The sequence below is a fragment of the Parus major genome, chromosome 2 (assembly GCF_001522545.3).
Source record: "Parus major isolate Abel chromosome 2, Parus_major1.1, whole genome shotgun sequence".
NCBI classification, from domain to species: Eukaryota; Metazoa; Chordata; class Aves; order Passeriformes; family Paridae; genus Parus; species Parus major.
Genome location: NC_031769.1, coordinates 2,277,708 through 2,297,890, shown reverse-complemented (window position 1 = coordinate 2,297,890; position 20,183 = coordinate 2,277,708). Strand labels below are relative to the sequence as shown.

The window sequence follows — 20,183 nt, the reverse complement described above, 5'->3', positions numbered from 1 at the left end:
GATGGATGGATGATGGATGATGGATGGATGGGTGATGGATGGATGATGGATGGATGATGGATGGATGGAGCCAGTGGAAGTTGTCCCATCCCACAGGACTCAGTGACACTAGATAGTATTTAAGGTCCCTTCCAACCCAAACCATTCTAGGATTCTGTGATCTCAATTGCCTGGAATTTTCCTAGGCTGAAATCAATCACAAAACACAAATGGTTCAAAAGGCAGGAAAATTCAAAGATACAAACACCAAGTGACACAAGCTCACCTTAGCTTCCTTTTGTATTCATCTTCAGAAACAAACTCTCCAGGAAACTCTGGAATTTCCATGGTTCCCCATTCTGGTGACAACTACAATATTAGGAAAAAAAATTAAAACAATTCTTGGAAGTGGACAGTGCTTTTATCTATACATCCTGAGGAATATCTCTCATGTGTTCACAGTCATGTTTAGTTCAACAATTACTAAACCCAGTGTGAAATTTCTTTTGTGCTGGAGAGTTTTCAGGTCTTTCCAATCCAGAAACCCCTGCACAAACCAAAAATATTGTCTAATAAAAACATGAAAAAGTAAAACCTTCTTCCAGACCCCTTCAACAACCTCCTCCTCCATCACTCCTTGCAAAAGGGATGGCTCTAAACTGCAACAGGAACAAGAAATTTTAAATGAGAAGTAACTAAACATGATCAGTCACCTTTAATTTCTTGTCCAGGTAAGCTGGAGACACCCAACCCTGTCGAGAGGGACTTGATTTTGTGGGTTTAGTCCTGACCAGCCATTTCAGGGGATGAGCTGAATCCAGGACTTCCACATATTGTCCTTCCTTCAGGGTGATGGTCTCCTTGTCCGGCGCCACGGGCACGTAGTCAGCAGTGACCATGTAGACATCAAAGATCTGCAGGCATGAGACTACAGTCACTTAGTGCTCTTCATTTCCCTCATGAGGAACTTCCCACCAAGATTCCTCTGGCCAACTCTGTCCAAGGCCACAGAAAATCAGCTTCTGACTTTCTGAAGTTCAGCCATGAAAGCAAGAGATGCCAAGTCATGGGTATTTTTTTGCCATGTTGACTTGAAGGACTTGAAGGATCACAGGGTGAGCATCAGAATTTGACTCTCTGTGCTCTGTAGCACAGACACAACAATTAACCACTAAATACACCTACAAAATTGAATTACTTCACAAAAGAGGATGAAGATACCTATACCATCATAGGTTGGCCATTCTAAGTTTAGTTTTCTCCTTGTGTCAAACTTGTCCATAAAGATATCATACCTCCCCTCTGGAATCCCCATCCTCAGATTCAGAGGAGGATTCCTGAGCAATGGATGAAGGTCTGGATCGTCCATGGCGAGGAGATGCAGAGGGAGTTCTTGACTCATCATCACTTTCAGCACCCGGTACTCGAAGTTTAGCTGAAAAGCAGAGCAACAGCAAAGTGTTAAATAAATATCCCCAATTTAAACATGAAACAAATCTACCATAATTTTTCTTCTTCCTAGGAAGAGCATTCACAGTAGTATTTAGTGTGATTTCCTATTGATGTTTAGGATTAAATGAATAATTTGGATGTTCAAATCCAAATTCAAATCAAATTCAATCATGTATTATGGTGTTGCAGGCCTACTGCAGGTATTGCTGCTGCACTGCAAGAATATTTGTTTGGAGAGTTAATGCCTCTATTTTTGCTCCTGGTTAATTTTTTTCCTACAAGATAATCAGGGCAGACACAAACCAGAGTTTTTCATTCAACTCAACAAATCATTGGATTATTGCATAGCTGTGCACAGAGTTTTCAGCCTTAATTTGATTTTAAAATTCTACTGTGGGGTACAACTTGAAGATGTGGGAAGTACAGAAAACAGGATTGCTTTCTCATTTAGGAGTGATAAATACCTGAGGAATTCAAAATACCTAAGATATGCAAAATACACTTTTATTTTTACAATTTACTATAATAGCTTTTTTCTAGTCTAAAATTCCAGACTGAGATGTGCGGGTTGGATGGACTCCTACAAAAATTTCTTACCCCTAAGCATTGACAAATGTTCATTTGCTTATATAGCATGACTGTCTCAAAACCTGCTGCATAAATCTCATTTATAATTAAATGACACTTAAAAAAAGAGATTACTTTTTTTTTCCTACCGTAATTAAACTGGGTTTTCCAGATTCCTTACCCTGAGTTATTTTTGCAGATACCATTTCTGAGATACGTGAGGTGAGTTTCTGGAAGAACTCTTCTGAGCCAACATCAGCTAATGAAATAGGGCTTTTGGGCACACCTTCTCTGCCAGCTTCAAGGTCTCCTGGAAAAAAGAAAAATTGTTATTAGGCTGGCAGTGTCATTGAAAATTCATCTCTTTGAGTAATAAAACCTTCTGTGGAAGGACTGTTTGGTTTTCTTCCCTTCTCCTGTTTTTAAAACTGTGCTTGTTCTCAGTTCATCCAATAATTCAACCTTGACCAGTGAGCAGTCCTGAAAGGTTCCAACATTCCAGAAAATTTCAAGAAAACTGGACAAAAATAACTGGATACATGAAATACATTGACAGTCTCAGCTGCAGTTATGGAGGGCAGGAAGAAGAGAGGGAAAACATCTTCTCTTACCTTCAGAGGACTGAATAGTTCTGTAAAAGAAAATAAAGCAGAGTTAAAAGTTACAATAAAATGTATATAAAAATATATAAAAATATATAATATAATAACAATGACAATAATAATAAATATATAAAAATAAAATACAATAAAATGGGTAGTAAGGAGAGCCAAATGGGGAACACATTCCCCCCTTCTCCCACACATCCAATCACTTACCCCAGTGTGGTCATGATGGCTTCTGACACCATCACACGCTCCTGGGTCAGGACTTCAGCCTCTTTCACTGCAAGATTGGGGTTTATCATTAGAGGACAGAAGGCACATCATGTCCTTTTTTAGGTATTTAATGCAGGCACATTTTCTAGATGTGGATTACTGGGAGCACTGCAGCAGCTCCTGACCTGGGATATATATTCCCAATCCTCTGATGGCAACAGTTTCCTTCTCTCCCTGTTCATGGAAAATATATAATTGCCCCATTTCTCCACACTGCAAGGCAGGATAATAGAAAAATGGAATTCTTCACAGCTCTGCCCCTGTTCCCAGTATGCATTTGTTTTTCCTCCATTTTATTGTGTTAAAAGAGGCCTTGGAAAGCTCTGCAAAAATCAAATAACTCTAATACAATCCAAAATACCTCAGCAGAGTAAAGCACTCCAAAAATTTTTGTAAAGGTGACTTTTCCCAGTTACTGAACATTGCCTTTCTTTAATTTGGTTGCTCCTTAGACTTGCCTTCTGTTTATACAGAAAAGATACTGCTATTAATACAAAACAGAGTCAAAAATCTAAAATATCATAGAAGTAAAGAGTGTAACCATTTGCAAGACAAGTGAAATCATGGCTGCTCTCTAGAAAACTCATTTTTTGGGGCGTGATTGGAAAATTTCCTAAAGAGTTACACTTGGTTTTTTCCCTTAGGCACTGCATAAAAGGGAAATATAGAGAGAGTGTTTGTGCTGCAGCAAAGATTTACCATCTGCAACTTCCAGGTTGGCGGTGCAGATGGACTGGCCAGCCTGGTTGGTGGCAATGCACGTGTAAGCTCCACTGTACTTCTTCTTGACATCCAACAGGATCAGGCTGTGGTGCATGTTGGAACTGGCAAGTTTATAGCCAGGAGTGTCTGGTTTGATCCACAGGATGTCTTCCCGAGACTCTTCTTTCATCCAAGTGATTGTTGGCGGTGGATGTCCTAGAGGAAAATTGGTGCAATGAGCTTTAATCTTCCTATTTGTGTTCCTGCCTTAAAAATACGAGCCTTGCTGTGAAAAAAAATGCTGTTTTGATCAATTTTCTGATACTTTCCCAACAATAACAGGCATAAAATGCAATAAAGGAAGATAAAACATTTTACAACATGCACATAGAGATATTAAATCTTTCCATGAAACCAAAATTTTCAATCACCAGACAGTTAATGGTCAATATGCATCATACTACAAAGTGTCATTATCCCCATTTTTACATACAGAAAAATGTAGGTGAAGAAAAACAAGATGCTTTACTGTGAGGTGTCTTTATAAGAAATGTAAGTTGGGAGCAGAATCCCAGACTTCAGATACAGGAAATGAGGTTACAATGACTTAGGGGCAGAGAGAGAAGAATGTGAAGTTCCACATTTCAAGTGTTATTCAGAGAAATGAGGTATCTGCTCATTTACCTTCAACTTTCACAGATAATGTGATGCTTGCACCCTTTTTCACCCTCTTATTTGTAAATCTTTCAAGGAATCTTGGTGGTATCAGCTGCTCATGGGAATCTGGAAATAATATTATTGATGGAACAAAGTGAGTTTAGACTGAAAAATTCCTGGGGCTTCTGTTCTCACCTGTTGAGGCTTCTCTCACCTGTTTTTGATGGCTCTTCTTTCTCATAGGGGTCTGGAACACAAGGAGAAAACACAACATGACAAATACAAATAAGTGTCAATCCAGGAGCTGCACAGAAAAGCTCCCAAAGTGACTCCAGTGGAGATTTTACACAGAAATATTGGTGTGATTTTTAAGAGTACCTAAGTTTTAATGAAATGAGGTTTTAAGGTTAATGAGGATAGGCAAGAATAAAATACCTGTCCATGAGACAACAGTCAGGCAACAGAGAAGTGGCATCATCATCCTCTTAAACAGCAAATTTACAGGTGAACCAAGAGAAGTAACATCATCTTTTACCTACAGACTTCCCCACCTCACCTGAGTTACCTTTGGAGGTTTTCTCAGTAAAAAAATGGTAAGAGCCTCTGGAACAGCCCAAAATAGAGTAACACCCACCTTTGACTACCAGCCTGGCTGAGGAATACGCAGAGCCAGCAGAGTTGATGACAAATATCAAGTACTGGCCAGCATCTGCTTTGGTGACGTCTCGGATTTCCAGGGAATGGAATTCCTGCCTGTCAGTCTTGAGAATACGATCCGAGGCCTTTAGGGGCTGCCCATTTTTGAACCAGTAGAGACGAGGCTGAGGGTACCCTGTGAGGAGAAGTTACAGACACAGAGAACAAAATTCATTGGCAAAACTGATTTGGGAGCATCTCCAAACTGACAGATCCTCTGCTGTTTCAAGGGTTTAACAGGGCTCCTGTTTCAAGGGTTTCACCAATTAGGAATGCTTATAAATGCATTAAATTTGATTTGTCTCTTAAAATTCTTTCCTTTCTCCTCAGTTTCTGGCACTCCCCATATTGTCTGCATGTTCAAATGCCTTGGAGGTTGAAAAATCAGCACTTAGGTCTGATTTGAAATGTTCACAAAGAGAAATTTTGAAGCCAAATGCATTCCCATAATTTTTATAGACAGCAACAGGAGAAAACAGGAAAATCCCTACCTCTCCCTACCAGAGTCAACACCAGGGTGAAGTTTTTGCAGTTTTTACATTGTAGGAGCAATGTAAAAATAGAGGAAGGCAAGTCCATGACTGCTTCATTTATTGAAGAGAATGAAGGAGACTGACTTAATTTTTATTAATACTATTATGATTATTACTAATACATTATACTAGATATAGTTATTTATGTTATATAAATATATGAAATATATAATGATAATGTTGAGATCATTATTCCTTGTTGCTCCTGTGCTCAGAGAAATCCAGAATTCAGTTTTCAGAAGCATGTGCCTGTCATTATGCCTGGATATATGGACATAAAATGAGGCACTAAATCTGAGTCTGCTCCAACAGTTCCTGTTCGGTGCTCAGCCCAGGGTCACAGCTGCAGAAGAGCACCTTGGAAAACCTTGTCCAGCACTTCAACCTGATATCAGACCTGGAAAACTGACAATACCATGGGATCCACTCACCTTTCACCTTCAAGTGAAATTTAGCCAGTGATGCTCCAGGTGCCACATGAATATCATGAAGCTCATCAAAGATCTGGGGCAGCTGCTCCTCCTCAGTGGTGGATTCCTCCTGTTCCCGGCTAAGCAGCAATTGGAATTAGAAAGAAGAAAATCAGAGTGCCAGGTGAGAGTTAGGAATCAGAATGACCTATTTTAGGTAAGTTCAGTCTGTGGGTTTTGGCATCTCGAGAACAGACCCAGCACCATCTGACTGATGCAACAGAGGAATTTTCTTGAGGAAATACCCCAGCTTGCCTGAAGGCTCCAGAACAAGTCTGCCCATGGCAAATGTGCAGCTGTTGCAGTTATTGCATCTCAGCTGGGCTGGATGCTCCTTTATGGCTTTAACCTTGCCCTGCACGACACACCAAACCCAGCCCTGACATAAATACACAGAATGATCTCACTGAGTCAGAGATTAGAGCCAGAGTTCCATATTTTACCTTGAAATATATTCCTTGGCACTGTAGTAAGATGATGTCTCTGTTGCATCTGCTGCTGTCTCATAGTCCGTGCTGGTCACTGGTAAATGGAAAAAGACAGGTCTTGAATAATCTGAGCTTTGAAACTACTTTTCTTTCTTAAATAGTTCTTACTTTAGTTTAGTTCCCTTACTAATTTGAGTAACTGGAAGGTGGATTTTATATTGTACTGCAGCAGGATCCCACACATCCCTTGATTATGGAAAACACCTCTGTTGACCCCAAAAGCTTTGCTCTGAACCTTGCCATGGACTTGGCAAAACCCAGCTGAACCCAAGAGGTTTGAAAATGAAAATTTTGTGGCCAAAACATTTTTCTTTAAGATGTAAATGCTGCTTTCCTTGGGAATAAAAAATTTTAAAAAAATAGGTCTCAGTGGAACTGCTTTTCTTGTTTTCCTACAGTGATTTTTAGACTTACAGTCCACACGGAGCTCAGCCTTGGTTGAAGCCACCCCCATGCTGTTCTCAGCGAGGCACCGGTAGACGCCCATGTCCGTGGGGACCACGGCGGTGATGATTAGCTGGTGACACCCCTCCTGGTCCTCGTTGATCATGTAGTGATCGTTTTCTTCAATAGCTTTGCCGTCCTTGAACCAGCGAACCGTGGGCAGGGGTTTGCCAATGACGATGCAGTCAAAGCTCACTGGGTACCCATCCTGGACCTCTTGGTTTTGGAGCTCGGTCATGAACATGGGGGCTAAAGTTGGGGTGGTTGGAGAGAAGAAAGAAAAGTTTGGTTTTAATCTAAAGGTATATTTTAGGCCCCTGCTAGTCAGACTTCTGGTTTCCAGGTTTTTAATTTTCTCTAGAAGAGTCAGGAAACTCCCCAGCACTACGAAGATATTCCATCAGCACAGCAATGCCACAGCTGCCAATTATATATTGTCCTTATTCCTCTCCTTGCCAAATGTCTTGTCTCCCTCAGAACCATTCTAAAAAACTACATAATCCACTTAAGGACAATAATCATAGTATTTATGGTCACTCTGTAGTAGGTGGCATTTCTGGCTTCACAGATAAGTCAATACATTGCAATCCCCCCACCCATGTGCCTCCCCTCTCTCAAAATGAAAAAGAATATAAAAGTCATTATTTTTTCTAAAAGTGCAAAGCTTTGATAAAAAATTCTGCACCAAATTAAAAAAAAAATAAAATAAATTGCTTAAGAGTAGAAAAAATTATATTGTCACCTGCTCCCACTGTCTTTTCCAGGGAATAAGCAAGGTTTGCTTCCCCTACCTGTGTCAGAAGTCAGCAAAGGTGGTGGAGGTCTTGCTACTGGAGGTGCAAACTTCCCAAAGGTGGGAGGTGATGCCTTCCCAATGCGCAATTCAATTTTTTTTGGGCCTTGTTCTAAGATGCTGATCTCCACGGGAATTCCCAGAGCACCAAACATCTCTCTGAACCGCGTGGCGGCTGATTTGGCCTCAGACATGATTTCAAACTTGATGTAGATGTACTGGTCATCCTCGCGGTACGTCTGGTGGTCAACCACGTCAATGTCCCCTTCGTCTGCGCTGACAAAGAGCTCTTCCTCTACATCAGAGATCTCCGTGGAGATCTTGGCCCTGAAGAGCCTGTGGAGTCTCCTTCCTGCTTTTCGGAAAGCATCGTCCAACTCGCTGCCAGACGAGCTCTCTGTCTCGCTGTCAGTGCTCTGCTTACTCCTCTTCTCCTTAGGAAGAACTTGAGGTTCCTGAGTGCCAACCACCACCTTTGCGCTGTGTGAGACCTTGCCAAACTTATTGGATGCCTCGCAGGTGTATTTACCGGCATCCTTCCTGTCCAGGCCAGCGATAATCAAGGAGCAGGTGCCGTCACTGTAGCTGTCTATGTGGTAGTAGCGACCATCCGAGAGCTCCTTCCCATCCTTCAGCCACCGGACGTTCATGTCGGTTTTGCTGTGGGCCACACACTCCAGGTGCAGGGTGCTTCCAGGCTCTCCAGAGAAGTCTTTGAAGGTCTCAGTAAACACTGGGCACTCCTGCTGCTTGATCTCTTTTCTGACTTTGTAGCCTTTGAAAGCAGCTTGGATCTTCACAGCCGCCTTGTTCATGGAGGGATCATTTAAATCTGGAAGCTCTGGTTCAGCTGGTTGAGCAGCCGTGGTGGCCACAGTGGTCTCCACAGTGGATGTCTCCCACTGTTTCCATAATTTTTCTGTGGAGGTGGACTGAACCTTGCTGGTAACACTGATGCTCTTCTTCCCAGCTTTCTTGAGGTAGTTTACTAGGGAAGGAGTCCCAGCTCTAGACTCATCATCAGAGCTTGTGAAAGAGAAATCTGCCTCTCCTGTCCTGGCCAGCTCGTCACACGTGGAGTACTCCTCTGAATAGTAGTGAGACATCTCTGCTTCCTCCTTCCTCAGCTTCTGAAGCTTCTCATCCTCCTCAGGCACCTCACTGATGGAATCCAAGGTGGGCTCCCGGCTCATACGGCGTTTCTTGGCCAGGGCTTCCCACAGGAGGTGAAGATCTCCCTCCTGGGCAGCTTCAGGGGGCAGGCTGGGCTGGATGTGTCCATCCACCAGCTCCTCAGCCCGGCTGGCAGGGGGAGCTTCCCTGGAAATCTCCTTCAGCATTGACACTGTGGGAACTGCAGGGAATTAAACAGATGAGAAGTTAAATATCTGAGTTTTGATAAAGCACATGGAAACAACCTACAGGAGAACCTCAGTGGCATTTAACTAAGCATGATATTGAGAAAAAAATGGGAATTTATGGAATCACACGATGGGGAAGGTTGGAAGGGACCACTGGATATCATCTAGTCCAACCTCCCTGCTCAAGCACAGTCTCCTGGATCACATTATTCAGCATCCAGATAGATTTTAAATATCTCCAGAGAAAGAGACTTCACACCCTCTCTGGGAAGTTAATCTGATCCTGGTGAACTTGTCCTAGCTGACCACGCTTAGAGGAGGAGGATGGACCACATCACTTTCAGAAGATGTGTCCAACCTCGACAGTCCTGTGATTCTATGCACGCACTTAAAACATTACCAAACAACAGGGTGTTTTTTATTCCTTGCACATTTGAACCCAATAAATAGATTTCTGCCCTTTTTAATGTTGCAGTTGATGGACTGGTGGTTAAGATTGCCTGTGGAGCCTGGAAAGCTATCCAGGCTCATCCTATCTCCCAGAAATACAGGGCTTCCCTGTCTGTCCTGAACAGATCTCCAGTGGCTGTCCTGGGAACTGAGACTCCCGTCTCACATGGACACACCTGCCTGCTTGGATGTGCCTAGGTCTGAAGGTGTCTGGTTCACACTCACACAGCTCTACATGTTGCCCAGTCCCTTTTGAGATGCTCCAGGTTGTCTGGAACATTCACAGAATACCCTAAAGTATCTCAAAAGGCACCAAAAGTTCATGTAGAGACAATAATGTCACACTTTAAATATCTATCCCCAGAAACTCTAACCTAGGCAACCCAAAACTGTTTGGGATGCAGGAACATATTGGTCAGTGCCAAACAGGAAAATAACAATTCCTTTTGGATTGTTATGATAGGCTGTAAAAGAAAATTAATTCCAGTCCCAGCTGTGGGGATGCCCCTGGATGTCCATACCAGATCTGATTTAACACCCCAGCAATGCACACACCTTCGAGACACAGGCTGGCAACAGATTTGACTTCTGGAGAAGCCATGCAGGTGTAGCTGTCCTGATCCTCAGGTTTAAATCCATGGATAATGAGTATCTGCTTCGTTCCCTCAGAGAGGATCTCGTACCTCCCTCCAGCTTTTATTTGTTCTTTTCCCTTGAACCAAGTCACTTTCTCCTGGGTTTTACTTGACAGTGTGCACTCCAGGCGAGCCACTCCCCCTTCTGAGACAGATCCACCCACCAAAGGTTGGGTGACTGTAACTGGAGGCTCTGCAATTACAAAAATAAAGTGAATTAACACAAAGAACAGATTATCATCTGGTTTTAAGGCACTCCACTCCATAAAATATCCAAGCACCCCACCCATCATTTACAGATTTTTCAGCTGTTGTAGACAACCAAAAGAAAAAAATAATTAAAAGACTGGCAGCATCCAAAGTGTGCACATCCAAAGATAATATCAAAACAACTTTCCAAGCTCTCCCAGTGTTTAAACTAGCTACAGCTAAACATATACATGCAGAACGGGTTACATTTTCCACATTCCTGTGTTTCTTTGCTGGTCTTCATCTACCCATCACCAGTATAAAGGAAATTGTACAGATTTCTAGATCTTAAATGTTTAGAAGCAAAGGAGTCGTGATGTGAGACAAAAAAGAAACCATAAATAAAATGAAAAGAGCTTACTCGAAGTGGCATTCATCTCTGCCTTGAAATAAAAAAAAAAAGAGATAGATATATTTATGCTACCTTAGGAAGAGTGAAAATTATCAAAAGGCATATATAATTTATAACCAAAAATTCTCTGCATCTTCTTTACTTTGGAAGGGGGTCAACCAACAGAATGCTCTTTGTACAACCATGATAACTCAAAGAAAAACATGTTAAGCTCAGAGATGTTGACTGGCTTGTAAAAGACAGTGCTGGGTTCCCAAAAGCAGCACATCCCTCAAGGTTACCTTCCTCTCTGCAAATTTCAACAGGGTGAGGGGATTGTGCCCCAAATGCCTTGGGTTTGTTCATCAGGGTCCAGCACTGGCAAGCAGTTATTGCTGCAAAAAAATGTCACTGTGTGCCTTAACCTCAAGCAAAAGAGCATTTTTTTAAATCACTATACTCATTTTGAGGAATTTAGATGAGTGATACCAGGGAAAGAGTTGCAAGAAAAGAAAGACTGAGAGAAAAGACTCCCCATCCCACTGTAGCTTCCAAAGTTTCACCATCACAGCAAAGGAACTGCACCCTCCACCATTCCTTTGTGGGGATTCTTGAAAAAGATGCATGAAAAACGTAAAAAAGGAGAAAGATGGGCAAAGAAGACAACACTGCCCACCCATGGTCACGGTCTTGGTTACCCCAAACACATTCCAGCATGCCCTTTTTCACTCATTCCATCCTAACTCCACCAAAAAAGACACTCATGGTGACCGGCCAACACATGGATGCAGTGCAAGAAACCCATGGTGGCGAGCCAGCACAAGGATGATGCAGTGCAGGCTGCAAGACAGCTGGATGCAGTTTGGAAGAAATCAGTGCTGAGTGCTAAAAACACAGCAGGTTTTGTTCACAGCAGCCCAGGGCTTTTTTATCCCAAGCTCTTCCTCCTCTGTTGTGCTGGCAGCCAGGCACTGAAAGATATTGCCCTGGGAGATGCCTGGAATGGGTGAAGGAGGCATGCCATGCAATTGGAGGGTCTGCAGGAGCTTGCAGTCCTCCCTGGAGCCTGTGTCCATCCTCACCTAACCGCACCATCTGGGGGAAGTGCACCGCCTCGCTGGCCCCAGCTTTATTTACGGCTGACACTCGGAATCTGTAGGGTTCCCCCGGAGCCAGGCCATCCACGGTGAGCTCCGTGTTCTGGATGAGGCCTTCACTGCAGGACTGCCAGCCAACGCCCGCGATTTTCCTCTCCACCTTGTAGCCCAGGATGTCCCGGCCGCCGTCGCCCAGCGGTTTGTGCCAAGACAGAGTGACAGAGTGGCTGCTCTGACTGAGAACTTCTGGCTCTTCGGGGGGCTCGGGGAGGGCTGGGGGCACAACAGAGGTCCCGTGATGTACCATGTGAGCAGTAACACTTGGTCCTAAAACACCCAAGAGCCTGCTACAATCCACGAGGAAGGAAGAGCAATGGACTGAGTATTCTTGTTGTAAAGTTGAGTGTGAAGTCATCATGAAGTCACAACCACGAGTTTCAGAACACCACTGATTTATCCTTGTCTGCCCTGATTTATGCTGCCAGTGACAAACATTCATTTTCCAGCTCTCATCTCACGTAATTAACGTCTTGTATTGTCTTTGTCCCACCAAAATAAAGATAACCCTACGCCATCCCCATTTTCAAGGAATTTAACTGAAAATTTCAAGCACATTTGAGCCTTGTGTTTATTTTAGACCTGGCCTTAACTAAAATCAAGTTATTATGTGACTAAAAAAATAACTCAAATATTTTAATAAAGAGTCACTCCACTTCTGTGTAATTGCAGTATCTGTCACAGCATCAGGCAAAAACAAACAAACAAATAAATGTGTGATGGAAATGACCTGGTGTCCTGCTGTCCATGATCATAGAATGGTCTGGGTTGGGACCTTGAAGGTCATCTAGTTCCAATCCCTACACTCAGTACACTGGAAAATGTTCCTTGCATACATTACACTTTGGCCTTAAAGATGGAAATAGTCCTTTCAGTCTTGAGTTCAAGACAATGACAATGTAAATGACCTGCCATGATATAACAATCCAAAGAACTAAAGGCAAATATGCTCAACAGCCAGTTCCTTAACTCTGGACACCACAGAACAACATAAAATATTTTCTCTTTTGTCAGCCAAATTTCATACAGAAAAATCTGTCAACAGGAAGAGCATTATGTTTTTATTTTGAAGTTCATTAAATATAAGTACCTAAAATTAGAAAAAGCTGATTTAAATCCATCAAACTTTTTTTGTTTTATTAATTGTGGTGGAAATGACTGGAATATGTATCAGAGATCCCTTGTCTCAGAAATCATTAGACAGAGACTGGTTGTAGTAATTTAAAGTATAGATGGTCCATCAGTGACTCTTTAACATCTCAGCTACAGCTAAAATACACTTAATTATCTCATAACCATCACTGGGATGGTGCTGTGTGACCACTGCTGGGTGACCCACTTGTCCCACTGCAGGAAGGAGCCAGATCCTGGCTGCTGAAATGGACACTGATATGTCATTATCCAACCTGCTCCACAAGGGAATTAAGGAATTATCATCTTCCCTACTTAACTATTAACTCTTGTGTCTCTGGAGCAGAAGGTTTCATGGCTGTCCCAACCTGAAAGTTTTAACATGCTACTCATTAACCTGGAGAACTGCTTGCCCTGCACCTGAGCTGATTAGCAGATCTCAAAGATTCCTCTGCTGTCCTGGATCATTTTTCCACATGGACCCTACCTCAGCTCCCTCCTGTGTCCACGTTTGCTGAGAGTGAAGTTGAACTCTGAGAATACTGATTTTTGTTTATGTCACATTTTTCAAAAAACTGCAGCTAAAGAAAGTTGGGGAGCATCTCTATCATTACTAGCCTGACACATTTTTCTTCTGATGAGGTGGATTACTTCTGGTCAAAGAACAAGATCCCAGTAGTGTCTTCTCAGCCTAAGAACACTGTTTTGGGACATGTGAGGCAAAGTGGAAAGAATCAGCACGGAGATTGGGAAATTCAGTGTTGCAGCTCAAAGTCTGAGATTTTGAATGTCCCTGGGCTGGAACAACACACACTTACCTATCACAGAAAGCTTGGCTGATGAAATGGCCTCCCTGGAAGCAAAGGTCACCTCTCCAGAATGATGCAGTTGGGCTTTTTTCAGAATGAGTTTGTATTTGTTTCCATCTGCTTGTACCTCCCAGTCCTCACCCGACTGGATCTCTGTGTCATTACTGTACCAGGCCACTTCGTTAACTGGCACAGCTTCACTCAGGACACAGCTAAATGTTGCTTTTTGCCCCAGAGACACTTCCACATCCGTGAGGGGCTGCAAGAACTGCAGGCGCCACCCTGTAGATTAAAATCAGTGATCAAGCCCTCAGTTACAGAAACAATCAAGAGATTTTGTGAATATTTGTGCTGAAGCTCTGAACAGCCAGGCCTTGGAGAGCAAGGAGACCATTAAAAGGTTTATGTATGTTGCTAGAACAGAAGTTTTGGAATCACAGAGGGTTTGGGAGGGACTTTAAAACTCGTCTTGTTGCACCCCTGCCTTGGGCAGGGACACTTTCCACCAGATCAGGTTGCTCCAAGCCTCATCTAATCTGTGAGTGGGGATCAATTTCTGCTTTTGTACTCTTAGTTTCTTGTACAGAAAGGTGTTCTGGACCCCACTGGGGTCTCCAGCAATAGCATAAAGCAAAAAGATACTGAGATAATATTGCTGCTGATAAAACCCTCCTCTCTGAAGTCCTGAAGTGCCTATAAACACAACCAAACTCATCAAAATCATGACAAATCAATCATTTGCTGCTAACTCAGTGCCAACTGGTGCTGCTTATAAACTGTGTCACGTCCTACAGAACAAGGAAATGGGGAAATTGTAAAGCATCATCCATTTAGGGGTGAGAGAATTGGATTTTTTCAGATTTTTGTTTTCCAGGGAAAACAAAAGGCTTTGGGATGATCTAATTTGTACCTTCCAGCATGTGAAGGGAGCCGACAAGAAAGATGAAGAGGGACTTTTTGCGAGAGTGTGGAGTGACAGGACAAGGGGGAATGGATTCAGATGGACAGAGAATAGGTTTACATGAGATATTAGGAAGAAATTCATCCCTGTGAGGGTGGGCAGGCCCTGGCACAGGGTGCTCAGAGCAGCTCTGGCTGCCCCTGGATCCCTGGAAGTGTCCAAGGCCAGGCTGGACAGAGCTTGGAGCAGCCTGGGATAGTGGAAAGTGTCCCTGCCATGGCAGGGGTGGCACTGGATGATCTTTAAGGTCCCCTCCAACCCAATAATTCTGTGATTCTGTGGTTTACTGGTGGGCTTGGCAGACTTGGGTTAAAGATTAGACTTGATCATCTCAGAGGTCCTTCCCAAGCTGAATGATTCTATGATTTGTTGTGTGGGAAGAACACTTAAGTAAGAGACAAACAACAAATGTAACTTTTCCTTGCTTCTACTCATCCTATTTTCCTTGCTTCTTTCCCCTTTCCAGCCAGAAATTGCAGATTTCCCCTGCCCAAGCACTCGAGTTACCTTTCACTGTGAGGAAGGCTGAGGTCACCGCATCGCTGCACATGAAAGTCACCCTGCAGCTGTCCTGGGGGGTTAAATTCTTCAGCAGCAGGATATGCCTGAGCCCATTTTCAAAGTAAACCATCTCAGTGTTCTCTGTGGTTTTGGCAGGTTCATCATCAATCAGCCAGTTGTAATTGTAGGTCTCAGGCTTGGAGAGATAACACTCGAACAGGGCTTCCCCTCCTTCCACAGCCTCCACGTTCTCCAAGCCCTGCACAATGCTGTTCTTGGCTAGAAAGGAAGGACAATTAACATTATTAATTATTTGTCCATGTATTTCTGAATATTAGCAAGCCTCAGAGCACTGGATGATTCCCACTGCTGCAAAGCTGACAGAAAAATGTGGATGTGATAAACCGTGCTCGTAGGTTTAATTGTTGATTGCAACCACACTCACAAAATATTATGGTAAAAAGATTTAAAGGCAGTTTAATTGCAATGGTAAACCTCGAGAACCTCCAGCATTTCACCCAGATTTCCTCCAAAAACCTGATTGGTTTTTTTAAATATAGAAAAAAATGGTCATATCTGTATGAATCAGGCCAATAATCAATAGGAGGGCATAGCTCAGGAAGATAAAGTATAACCAAATTCCTTTTGTCCTATGGCAGGAAATGTTTCCCAAAGATCTCCTAAACAGCATAATTATCATCATGGCTGGGGAGATGTGAATCTACTGACAGCTCATGATAAAATCTTACTACTTTTCTTGCAAAGCAAATGTAAGAGAATGTTATGGTAAAGCTACGGTGACAACTATCTGAGATAATTCTGCCTCTAGAAAACACACAAAATGTCAAAATCTCTATCAAGATTACTTTGAAAAGTATATTTCTGAATTATTATAAAAGCTCTGTGACATTGATGTTTATTTTCCCATGCTGTGTGGTGAGTTGTTGGGTCAGAGACATGCACAAACCTCCACACTCCAGTCATGCATCAGTTGGCACCTGGACAGAAACAATTAGCTCAGTGCCAAATTAAAGGTGGGCTGGTGAATGTGGGTATAATTCACATTGCTGCAGGGTCAAATGACATGCACAAGGGTGGGGACCTGCAGTTGAGTAAACACAGTTTACACAAATGCCATAAAACCGTCAGCATGATTTGTGTTATAAACCAAGACACCCTTGTTTAGATCATCTAGAACTGTGCTCAGCAAAAAATAAATAATAAAAAAAAATTAGTAAAAATAAATAAAATGTTAAAAAACCTCCAAACTGAGCAATTTGTTTAATGGTAAAAACAAACAAACATACCCAAAAAAAGCACAAGCTACCAGATATTTATTAACTTATTACTAATAACAAGGTGCCCAGAGATGTTGTGTGTGATCTCCACATCCCTGGAAGTGCCCAAGGCCAGGTTGGACAGGGCTTGGAGCAACCTGGGAGAGTGGAAGGTGTCCCTGTCCATGGCAGGAGATTGCAACTACCTGACCTTTAAGGTCTTTTCCAACCCAAACTATTCTGGGCTTCTATAATACTAAAAAAAATAAAAAAATCTTAATTTTATAATTGGAGAATGCATAATTTTCGTTAGAACAACCCAAATTATTTATCTGTGTGCTTTGGAAGTGCTGGTTTCCCTAATTATGGAAAGCAGCCAATTGCTAACCTTACCACCTCTGCTTTTAGATTATGTTCATTACTATCTTTTTAAATCCCTATGATGGAAAGTGTTTGTGAAAACATTAAAATAAATAACACCCTGTTCCTTGGCACTAACAACCAGCTCCAGTTAAGCAAGAAGGCAAAATAGCCAAAAATATTCAGAAATCAGAACCTGCTGTTGCTGATCACACCAATTCACTCGGTAACCAAACCCAGGAATTCCATATGCAGCAGAAAAAATAAGAAATTTCCATGTAAAATCCTAACTTTTTGTTAATTTTTGTATATATTGCTCCTCAGACTCTCCATAAATTTGAGTGCTGAGTGAGGAGGTAATTCCTGAGGGATCACTATTTAAAATAGATAAATTACCAAGATCCTTTGCTCAGCAAAATAAAATTTAATTCCACACAATCCATTAGTTACTGGTTTTATGTCACACCGTAAAAAGTGCTCTTTAACAGCAAAATAATATTCATATTACTCCTTTTCCCCAATAATACCAACCTGTGATTTTACAACAATTCAGCAGGACACATCTCATCACACCAACATTCCAGCTCACTGCAGAAGAGGTGGAATGGCTAAGTGGTGTAATGAGTGTTAATTAGAAATACAATAGTGCTGCAGTTTCATCTTCAATTCCCATTATCCCCCAACTATTTTTTATCCTCATTTTCAGTACTGGAGTGAACACCAAGAGCAGGTATCTGATGTGTCCCTTATTGCAAAGCCTTGCCATGACTTTTCTACCTCTTTTATTTGGAACCCATGCTAGTCTTCCTCTCTGGCTGGAAGACCTCACCTTGAACATCAAGTGTAGCCATCACTTTAATGCCTTCAGCTTCACAAGAATAGATGCCAGTGTCTTCTGGGACCGTGGGGTTAATTTTTAGCATGCTCACATTCCAGTCCTGATCGATAATCACTCGCTGCCCATCTGCATGTATTTCCTGATCATTTTTCTTCCAGATGGCGTGCACTGGCCTAGAATATTGGCATATGAATTCTGCTGGGCCATCTTCATCAACAGTTATGTCCTGCATGGGACTGACCACTTCAATGGTGGGATCTGTTAACCAACACGTCAGGAAGGACATGCATTAGTGGATCCCCATGGAAATCACCCCTTGGAGGGATTTTGCCAAGCACAGAGCCCGTGGGGAGCAAGCAGAGTGACAGTGCAAGCAGGGAGCTGCTGGGCACGCTGGGGATTAGCAGTTTAGTCCGTGCCTGTGTCAGCATCAAGCAGGATGGAAGCCAGGCTGGTGCATTAGAACATGACTGTTACACTGGGAAATGGGCCACCAGGAATTAAGGCTTGTGCTGGGACAGTCCTGAATTTGGACTGCTGGCTTAGTGTTTCTCTCAATGTTTCTGAGATCTTCCAGGCTGGGAAGCACTGGGTGTGAAATGTTTCTGCTTCCTGAATGTGAAATAGAATGTGATGCAGAGGACTGCAGTGAGTGGTTCCTGCAACTCTCAACCTCACAGAGCAATGGGAAAACACCACAAACTCTACTGGGAGCTCCTTGTGTGACTAAAATATCATCAGAAAGAAACACAGTCCTCAGACACAGACACTCATTCCTGTCCTGGGGTGGTCTTGGCTGTCAGAAGTCACATGAGGAGCAAATATCCAGGACAACTGTGACAAAAAAAGGGCACTACACAGAAGCAGATGAATATTATTTTGATTATTCTTATGTTCCTCTGCAGCAGACAAATTGTTTGGAGAAAAACAATAGGATTTCTTTTACAGTATTTTATCTAAAGATCATAAACCATTGACATCTCAGACTGGGAGCCCAGGAAATGCTGAGAGGAGCTGGATATGCAGCTCCTCTGAAGAAGGTGAGGTCCATGAGGCTGCTTTTAAGCACTTTTAAAACACTAGTTCTGCTTTTTGTGAGGCAGGTGTAAAGCACAGTAGATATATCTGACCTAAAATACTGCGAGCATCCAAAGCACCCAAGAGTCCCTCCTGAGATGTCAGACTGGACCATCCATCTACAAGGCAATATGCAGGTCAAAAGGAAAAAAAATCTCAATGCAGTCTGAAAATGTAAGTCTCTCTGAAACATCATTCTCAGCAGAATTATGTCAACTTAAAGAAAAAAAAATGATAGGGACATAAACAGATGCCAATCAGAGAAAGCAGTCAGAGAACTTCAGGAGCTGGACACGATGATCCTTGAGGAACTGTTCCACCTCAGGACATTAAGAGATTCTATGATGTCCTTACTCTTCGAGTAGTTGTTCTGCTCACAAGCCAGCTGGAATAACCCACACAGGATCTCTGTCTGGAATGCTCCTCTTGAAAATGCTGCAGCAAGCTGAGGGTTTGGGATGCTCCTGGCAGACCTTGGGGAGCAATGAAGGCTTTGCAAATATCATTTGGAAATTTGTTGGAAGGCTTGATCCCACTCTCTAAGGTTCCCTGGCCACTCTGAGTGTCTGTCAAGTGTGTTTATAGAGAGGAGGCCTCCATGGGTGATCTTGGAGATGTTTTGCTGACTGAAGAAACAAGCAGGTGTCTGTGCAGCTGGGGAGCACAGCCCCATCCCTTTCCACAAGATGTATTGTTCACAGCAAATATCACCTGTGGTACTGGAGAAGGTCCTGGTTCCACTGTCCCCTTGCTGTTGGCCAGGGCAAGGACTCTGGTGGCCCTGTTCACCTGTGCAGGAGCTCTCTGGGACTTAGGAGCCAACGTGTGCCCCGGAACCCGCAATTCTCACCTGCCCAGAGGAGCTAGAAAACGGCAGCAGCTCCTTCACCCTCTTCCATTCTCCCCCCATCCTCTGTGAACCATCACTCCACCTGGAATGATTGCAGTGGAATGAATGCAGTTGTAGGGCAATGATGTGGTGAAGGCCCAGCATGAAAAGCTGAGATCTCACTTGTTACAGAATAAATCCAATTACCAACACGCCTAAAACCGGGAGAATGAGGCACATGGAACAACATCAACTTGCTCCTCGATGAAGAGCAAGCCATGGATGGCCTGATAGACTGAAATATATTCCAAACAAAGATTTGTGTTTAAATTTCTGGACAAAATAAAGTGTACAAAATTGTCAATACAAGGATGGTTGGAATTTTACAAGTCTTTCAGTTTCGTAAGAAATCAAGTGTTACTGAGCACAGTGTAACTGGGGTTATCCCAATCCAGTTATAGAACACTTCTACTGAGATTCAGGTTTCAATTCAGGAATCTTGGCTCCATGGAAGCACAAAATATCCACATACAGGTGTGTACCTGCACCAGCTGTGGGTTG

At 42.8% G+C, this 20,183-nt stretch overlaps 1 protein-coding gene across 1 annotated transcript in view; it reads right to left on the bottom strand.

Annotated features, from left to right (window-relative positions):
* The window catches only part of OBSCN (obscurin, cytoskeletal calmodulin and titin-interacting RhoGEF), a 165,755-nt gene that overhangs the window by 53,539 nt on the left and 92,033 nt on the right, over positions 1 to 20,183 (bottom strand). The window contains exons 61-79 of the mRNA XM_033512198.1: positions 17,708 to 17,974; positions 15,248 to 15,520; positions 13,789 to 14,061; positions 11,768 to 12,055; positions 10,026 to 10,298; positions 7,658 to 9,013; positions 6,837 to 7,115; positions 6,378 to 6,456; positions 5,896 to 6,014; positions 4,870 to 5,067; positions 4,450 to 4,482; positions 4,263 to 4,361; positions 3,576 to 3,794; positions 2,817 to 2,883; positions 2,610 to 2,629; positions 2,180 to 2,308; positions 1,275 to 1,414; positions 693 to 893; positions 266 to 348 (exon numbers count right to left, since the gene is read on the bottom strand). Coding sequence (XP_033368089.1) covers positions 266 to 348; positions 693 to 893; positions 1,275 to 1,414; positions 2,180 to 2,308; positions 2,610 to 2,629; positions 2,817 to 2,883; positions 3,576 to 3,794; positions 4,263 to 4,361; positions 4,450 to 4,482; positions 4,870 to 5,067; positions 5,896 to 6,014; positions 6,378 to 6,456; positions 6,837 to 7,115; positions 7,658 to 9,013; positions 10,026 to 10,298; positions 11,768 to 12,055; positions 13,789 to 14,061; positions 15,248 to 15,520; positions 17,708 to 17,974 — 4,396 coding nt within the window. The remainder of the gene's footprint in view (positions 1 to 265; positions 349 to 692; positions 894 to 1,274; positions 1,415 to 2,179; positions 2,309 to 2,609; positions 2,630 to 2,816; positions 2,884 to 3,575; positions 3,795 to 4,262; positions 4,362 to 4,449; positions 4,483 to 4,869; positions 5,068 to 5,895; positions 6,015 to 6,377; positions 6,457 to 6,836; positions 7,116 to 7,657; positions 9,014 to 10,025; positions 10,299 to 11,767; positions 12,056 to 13,788; positions 14,062 to 15,247; positions 15,521 to 17,707; positions 17,975 to 20,183) is intronic.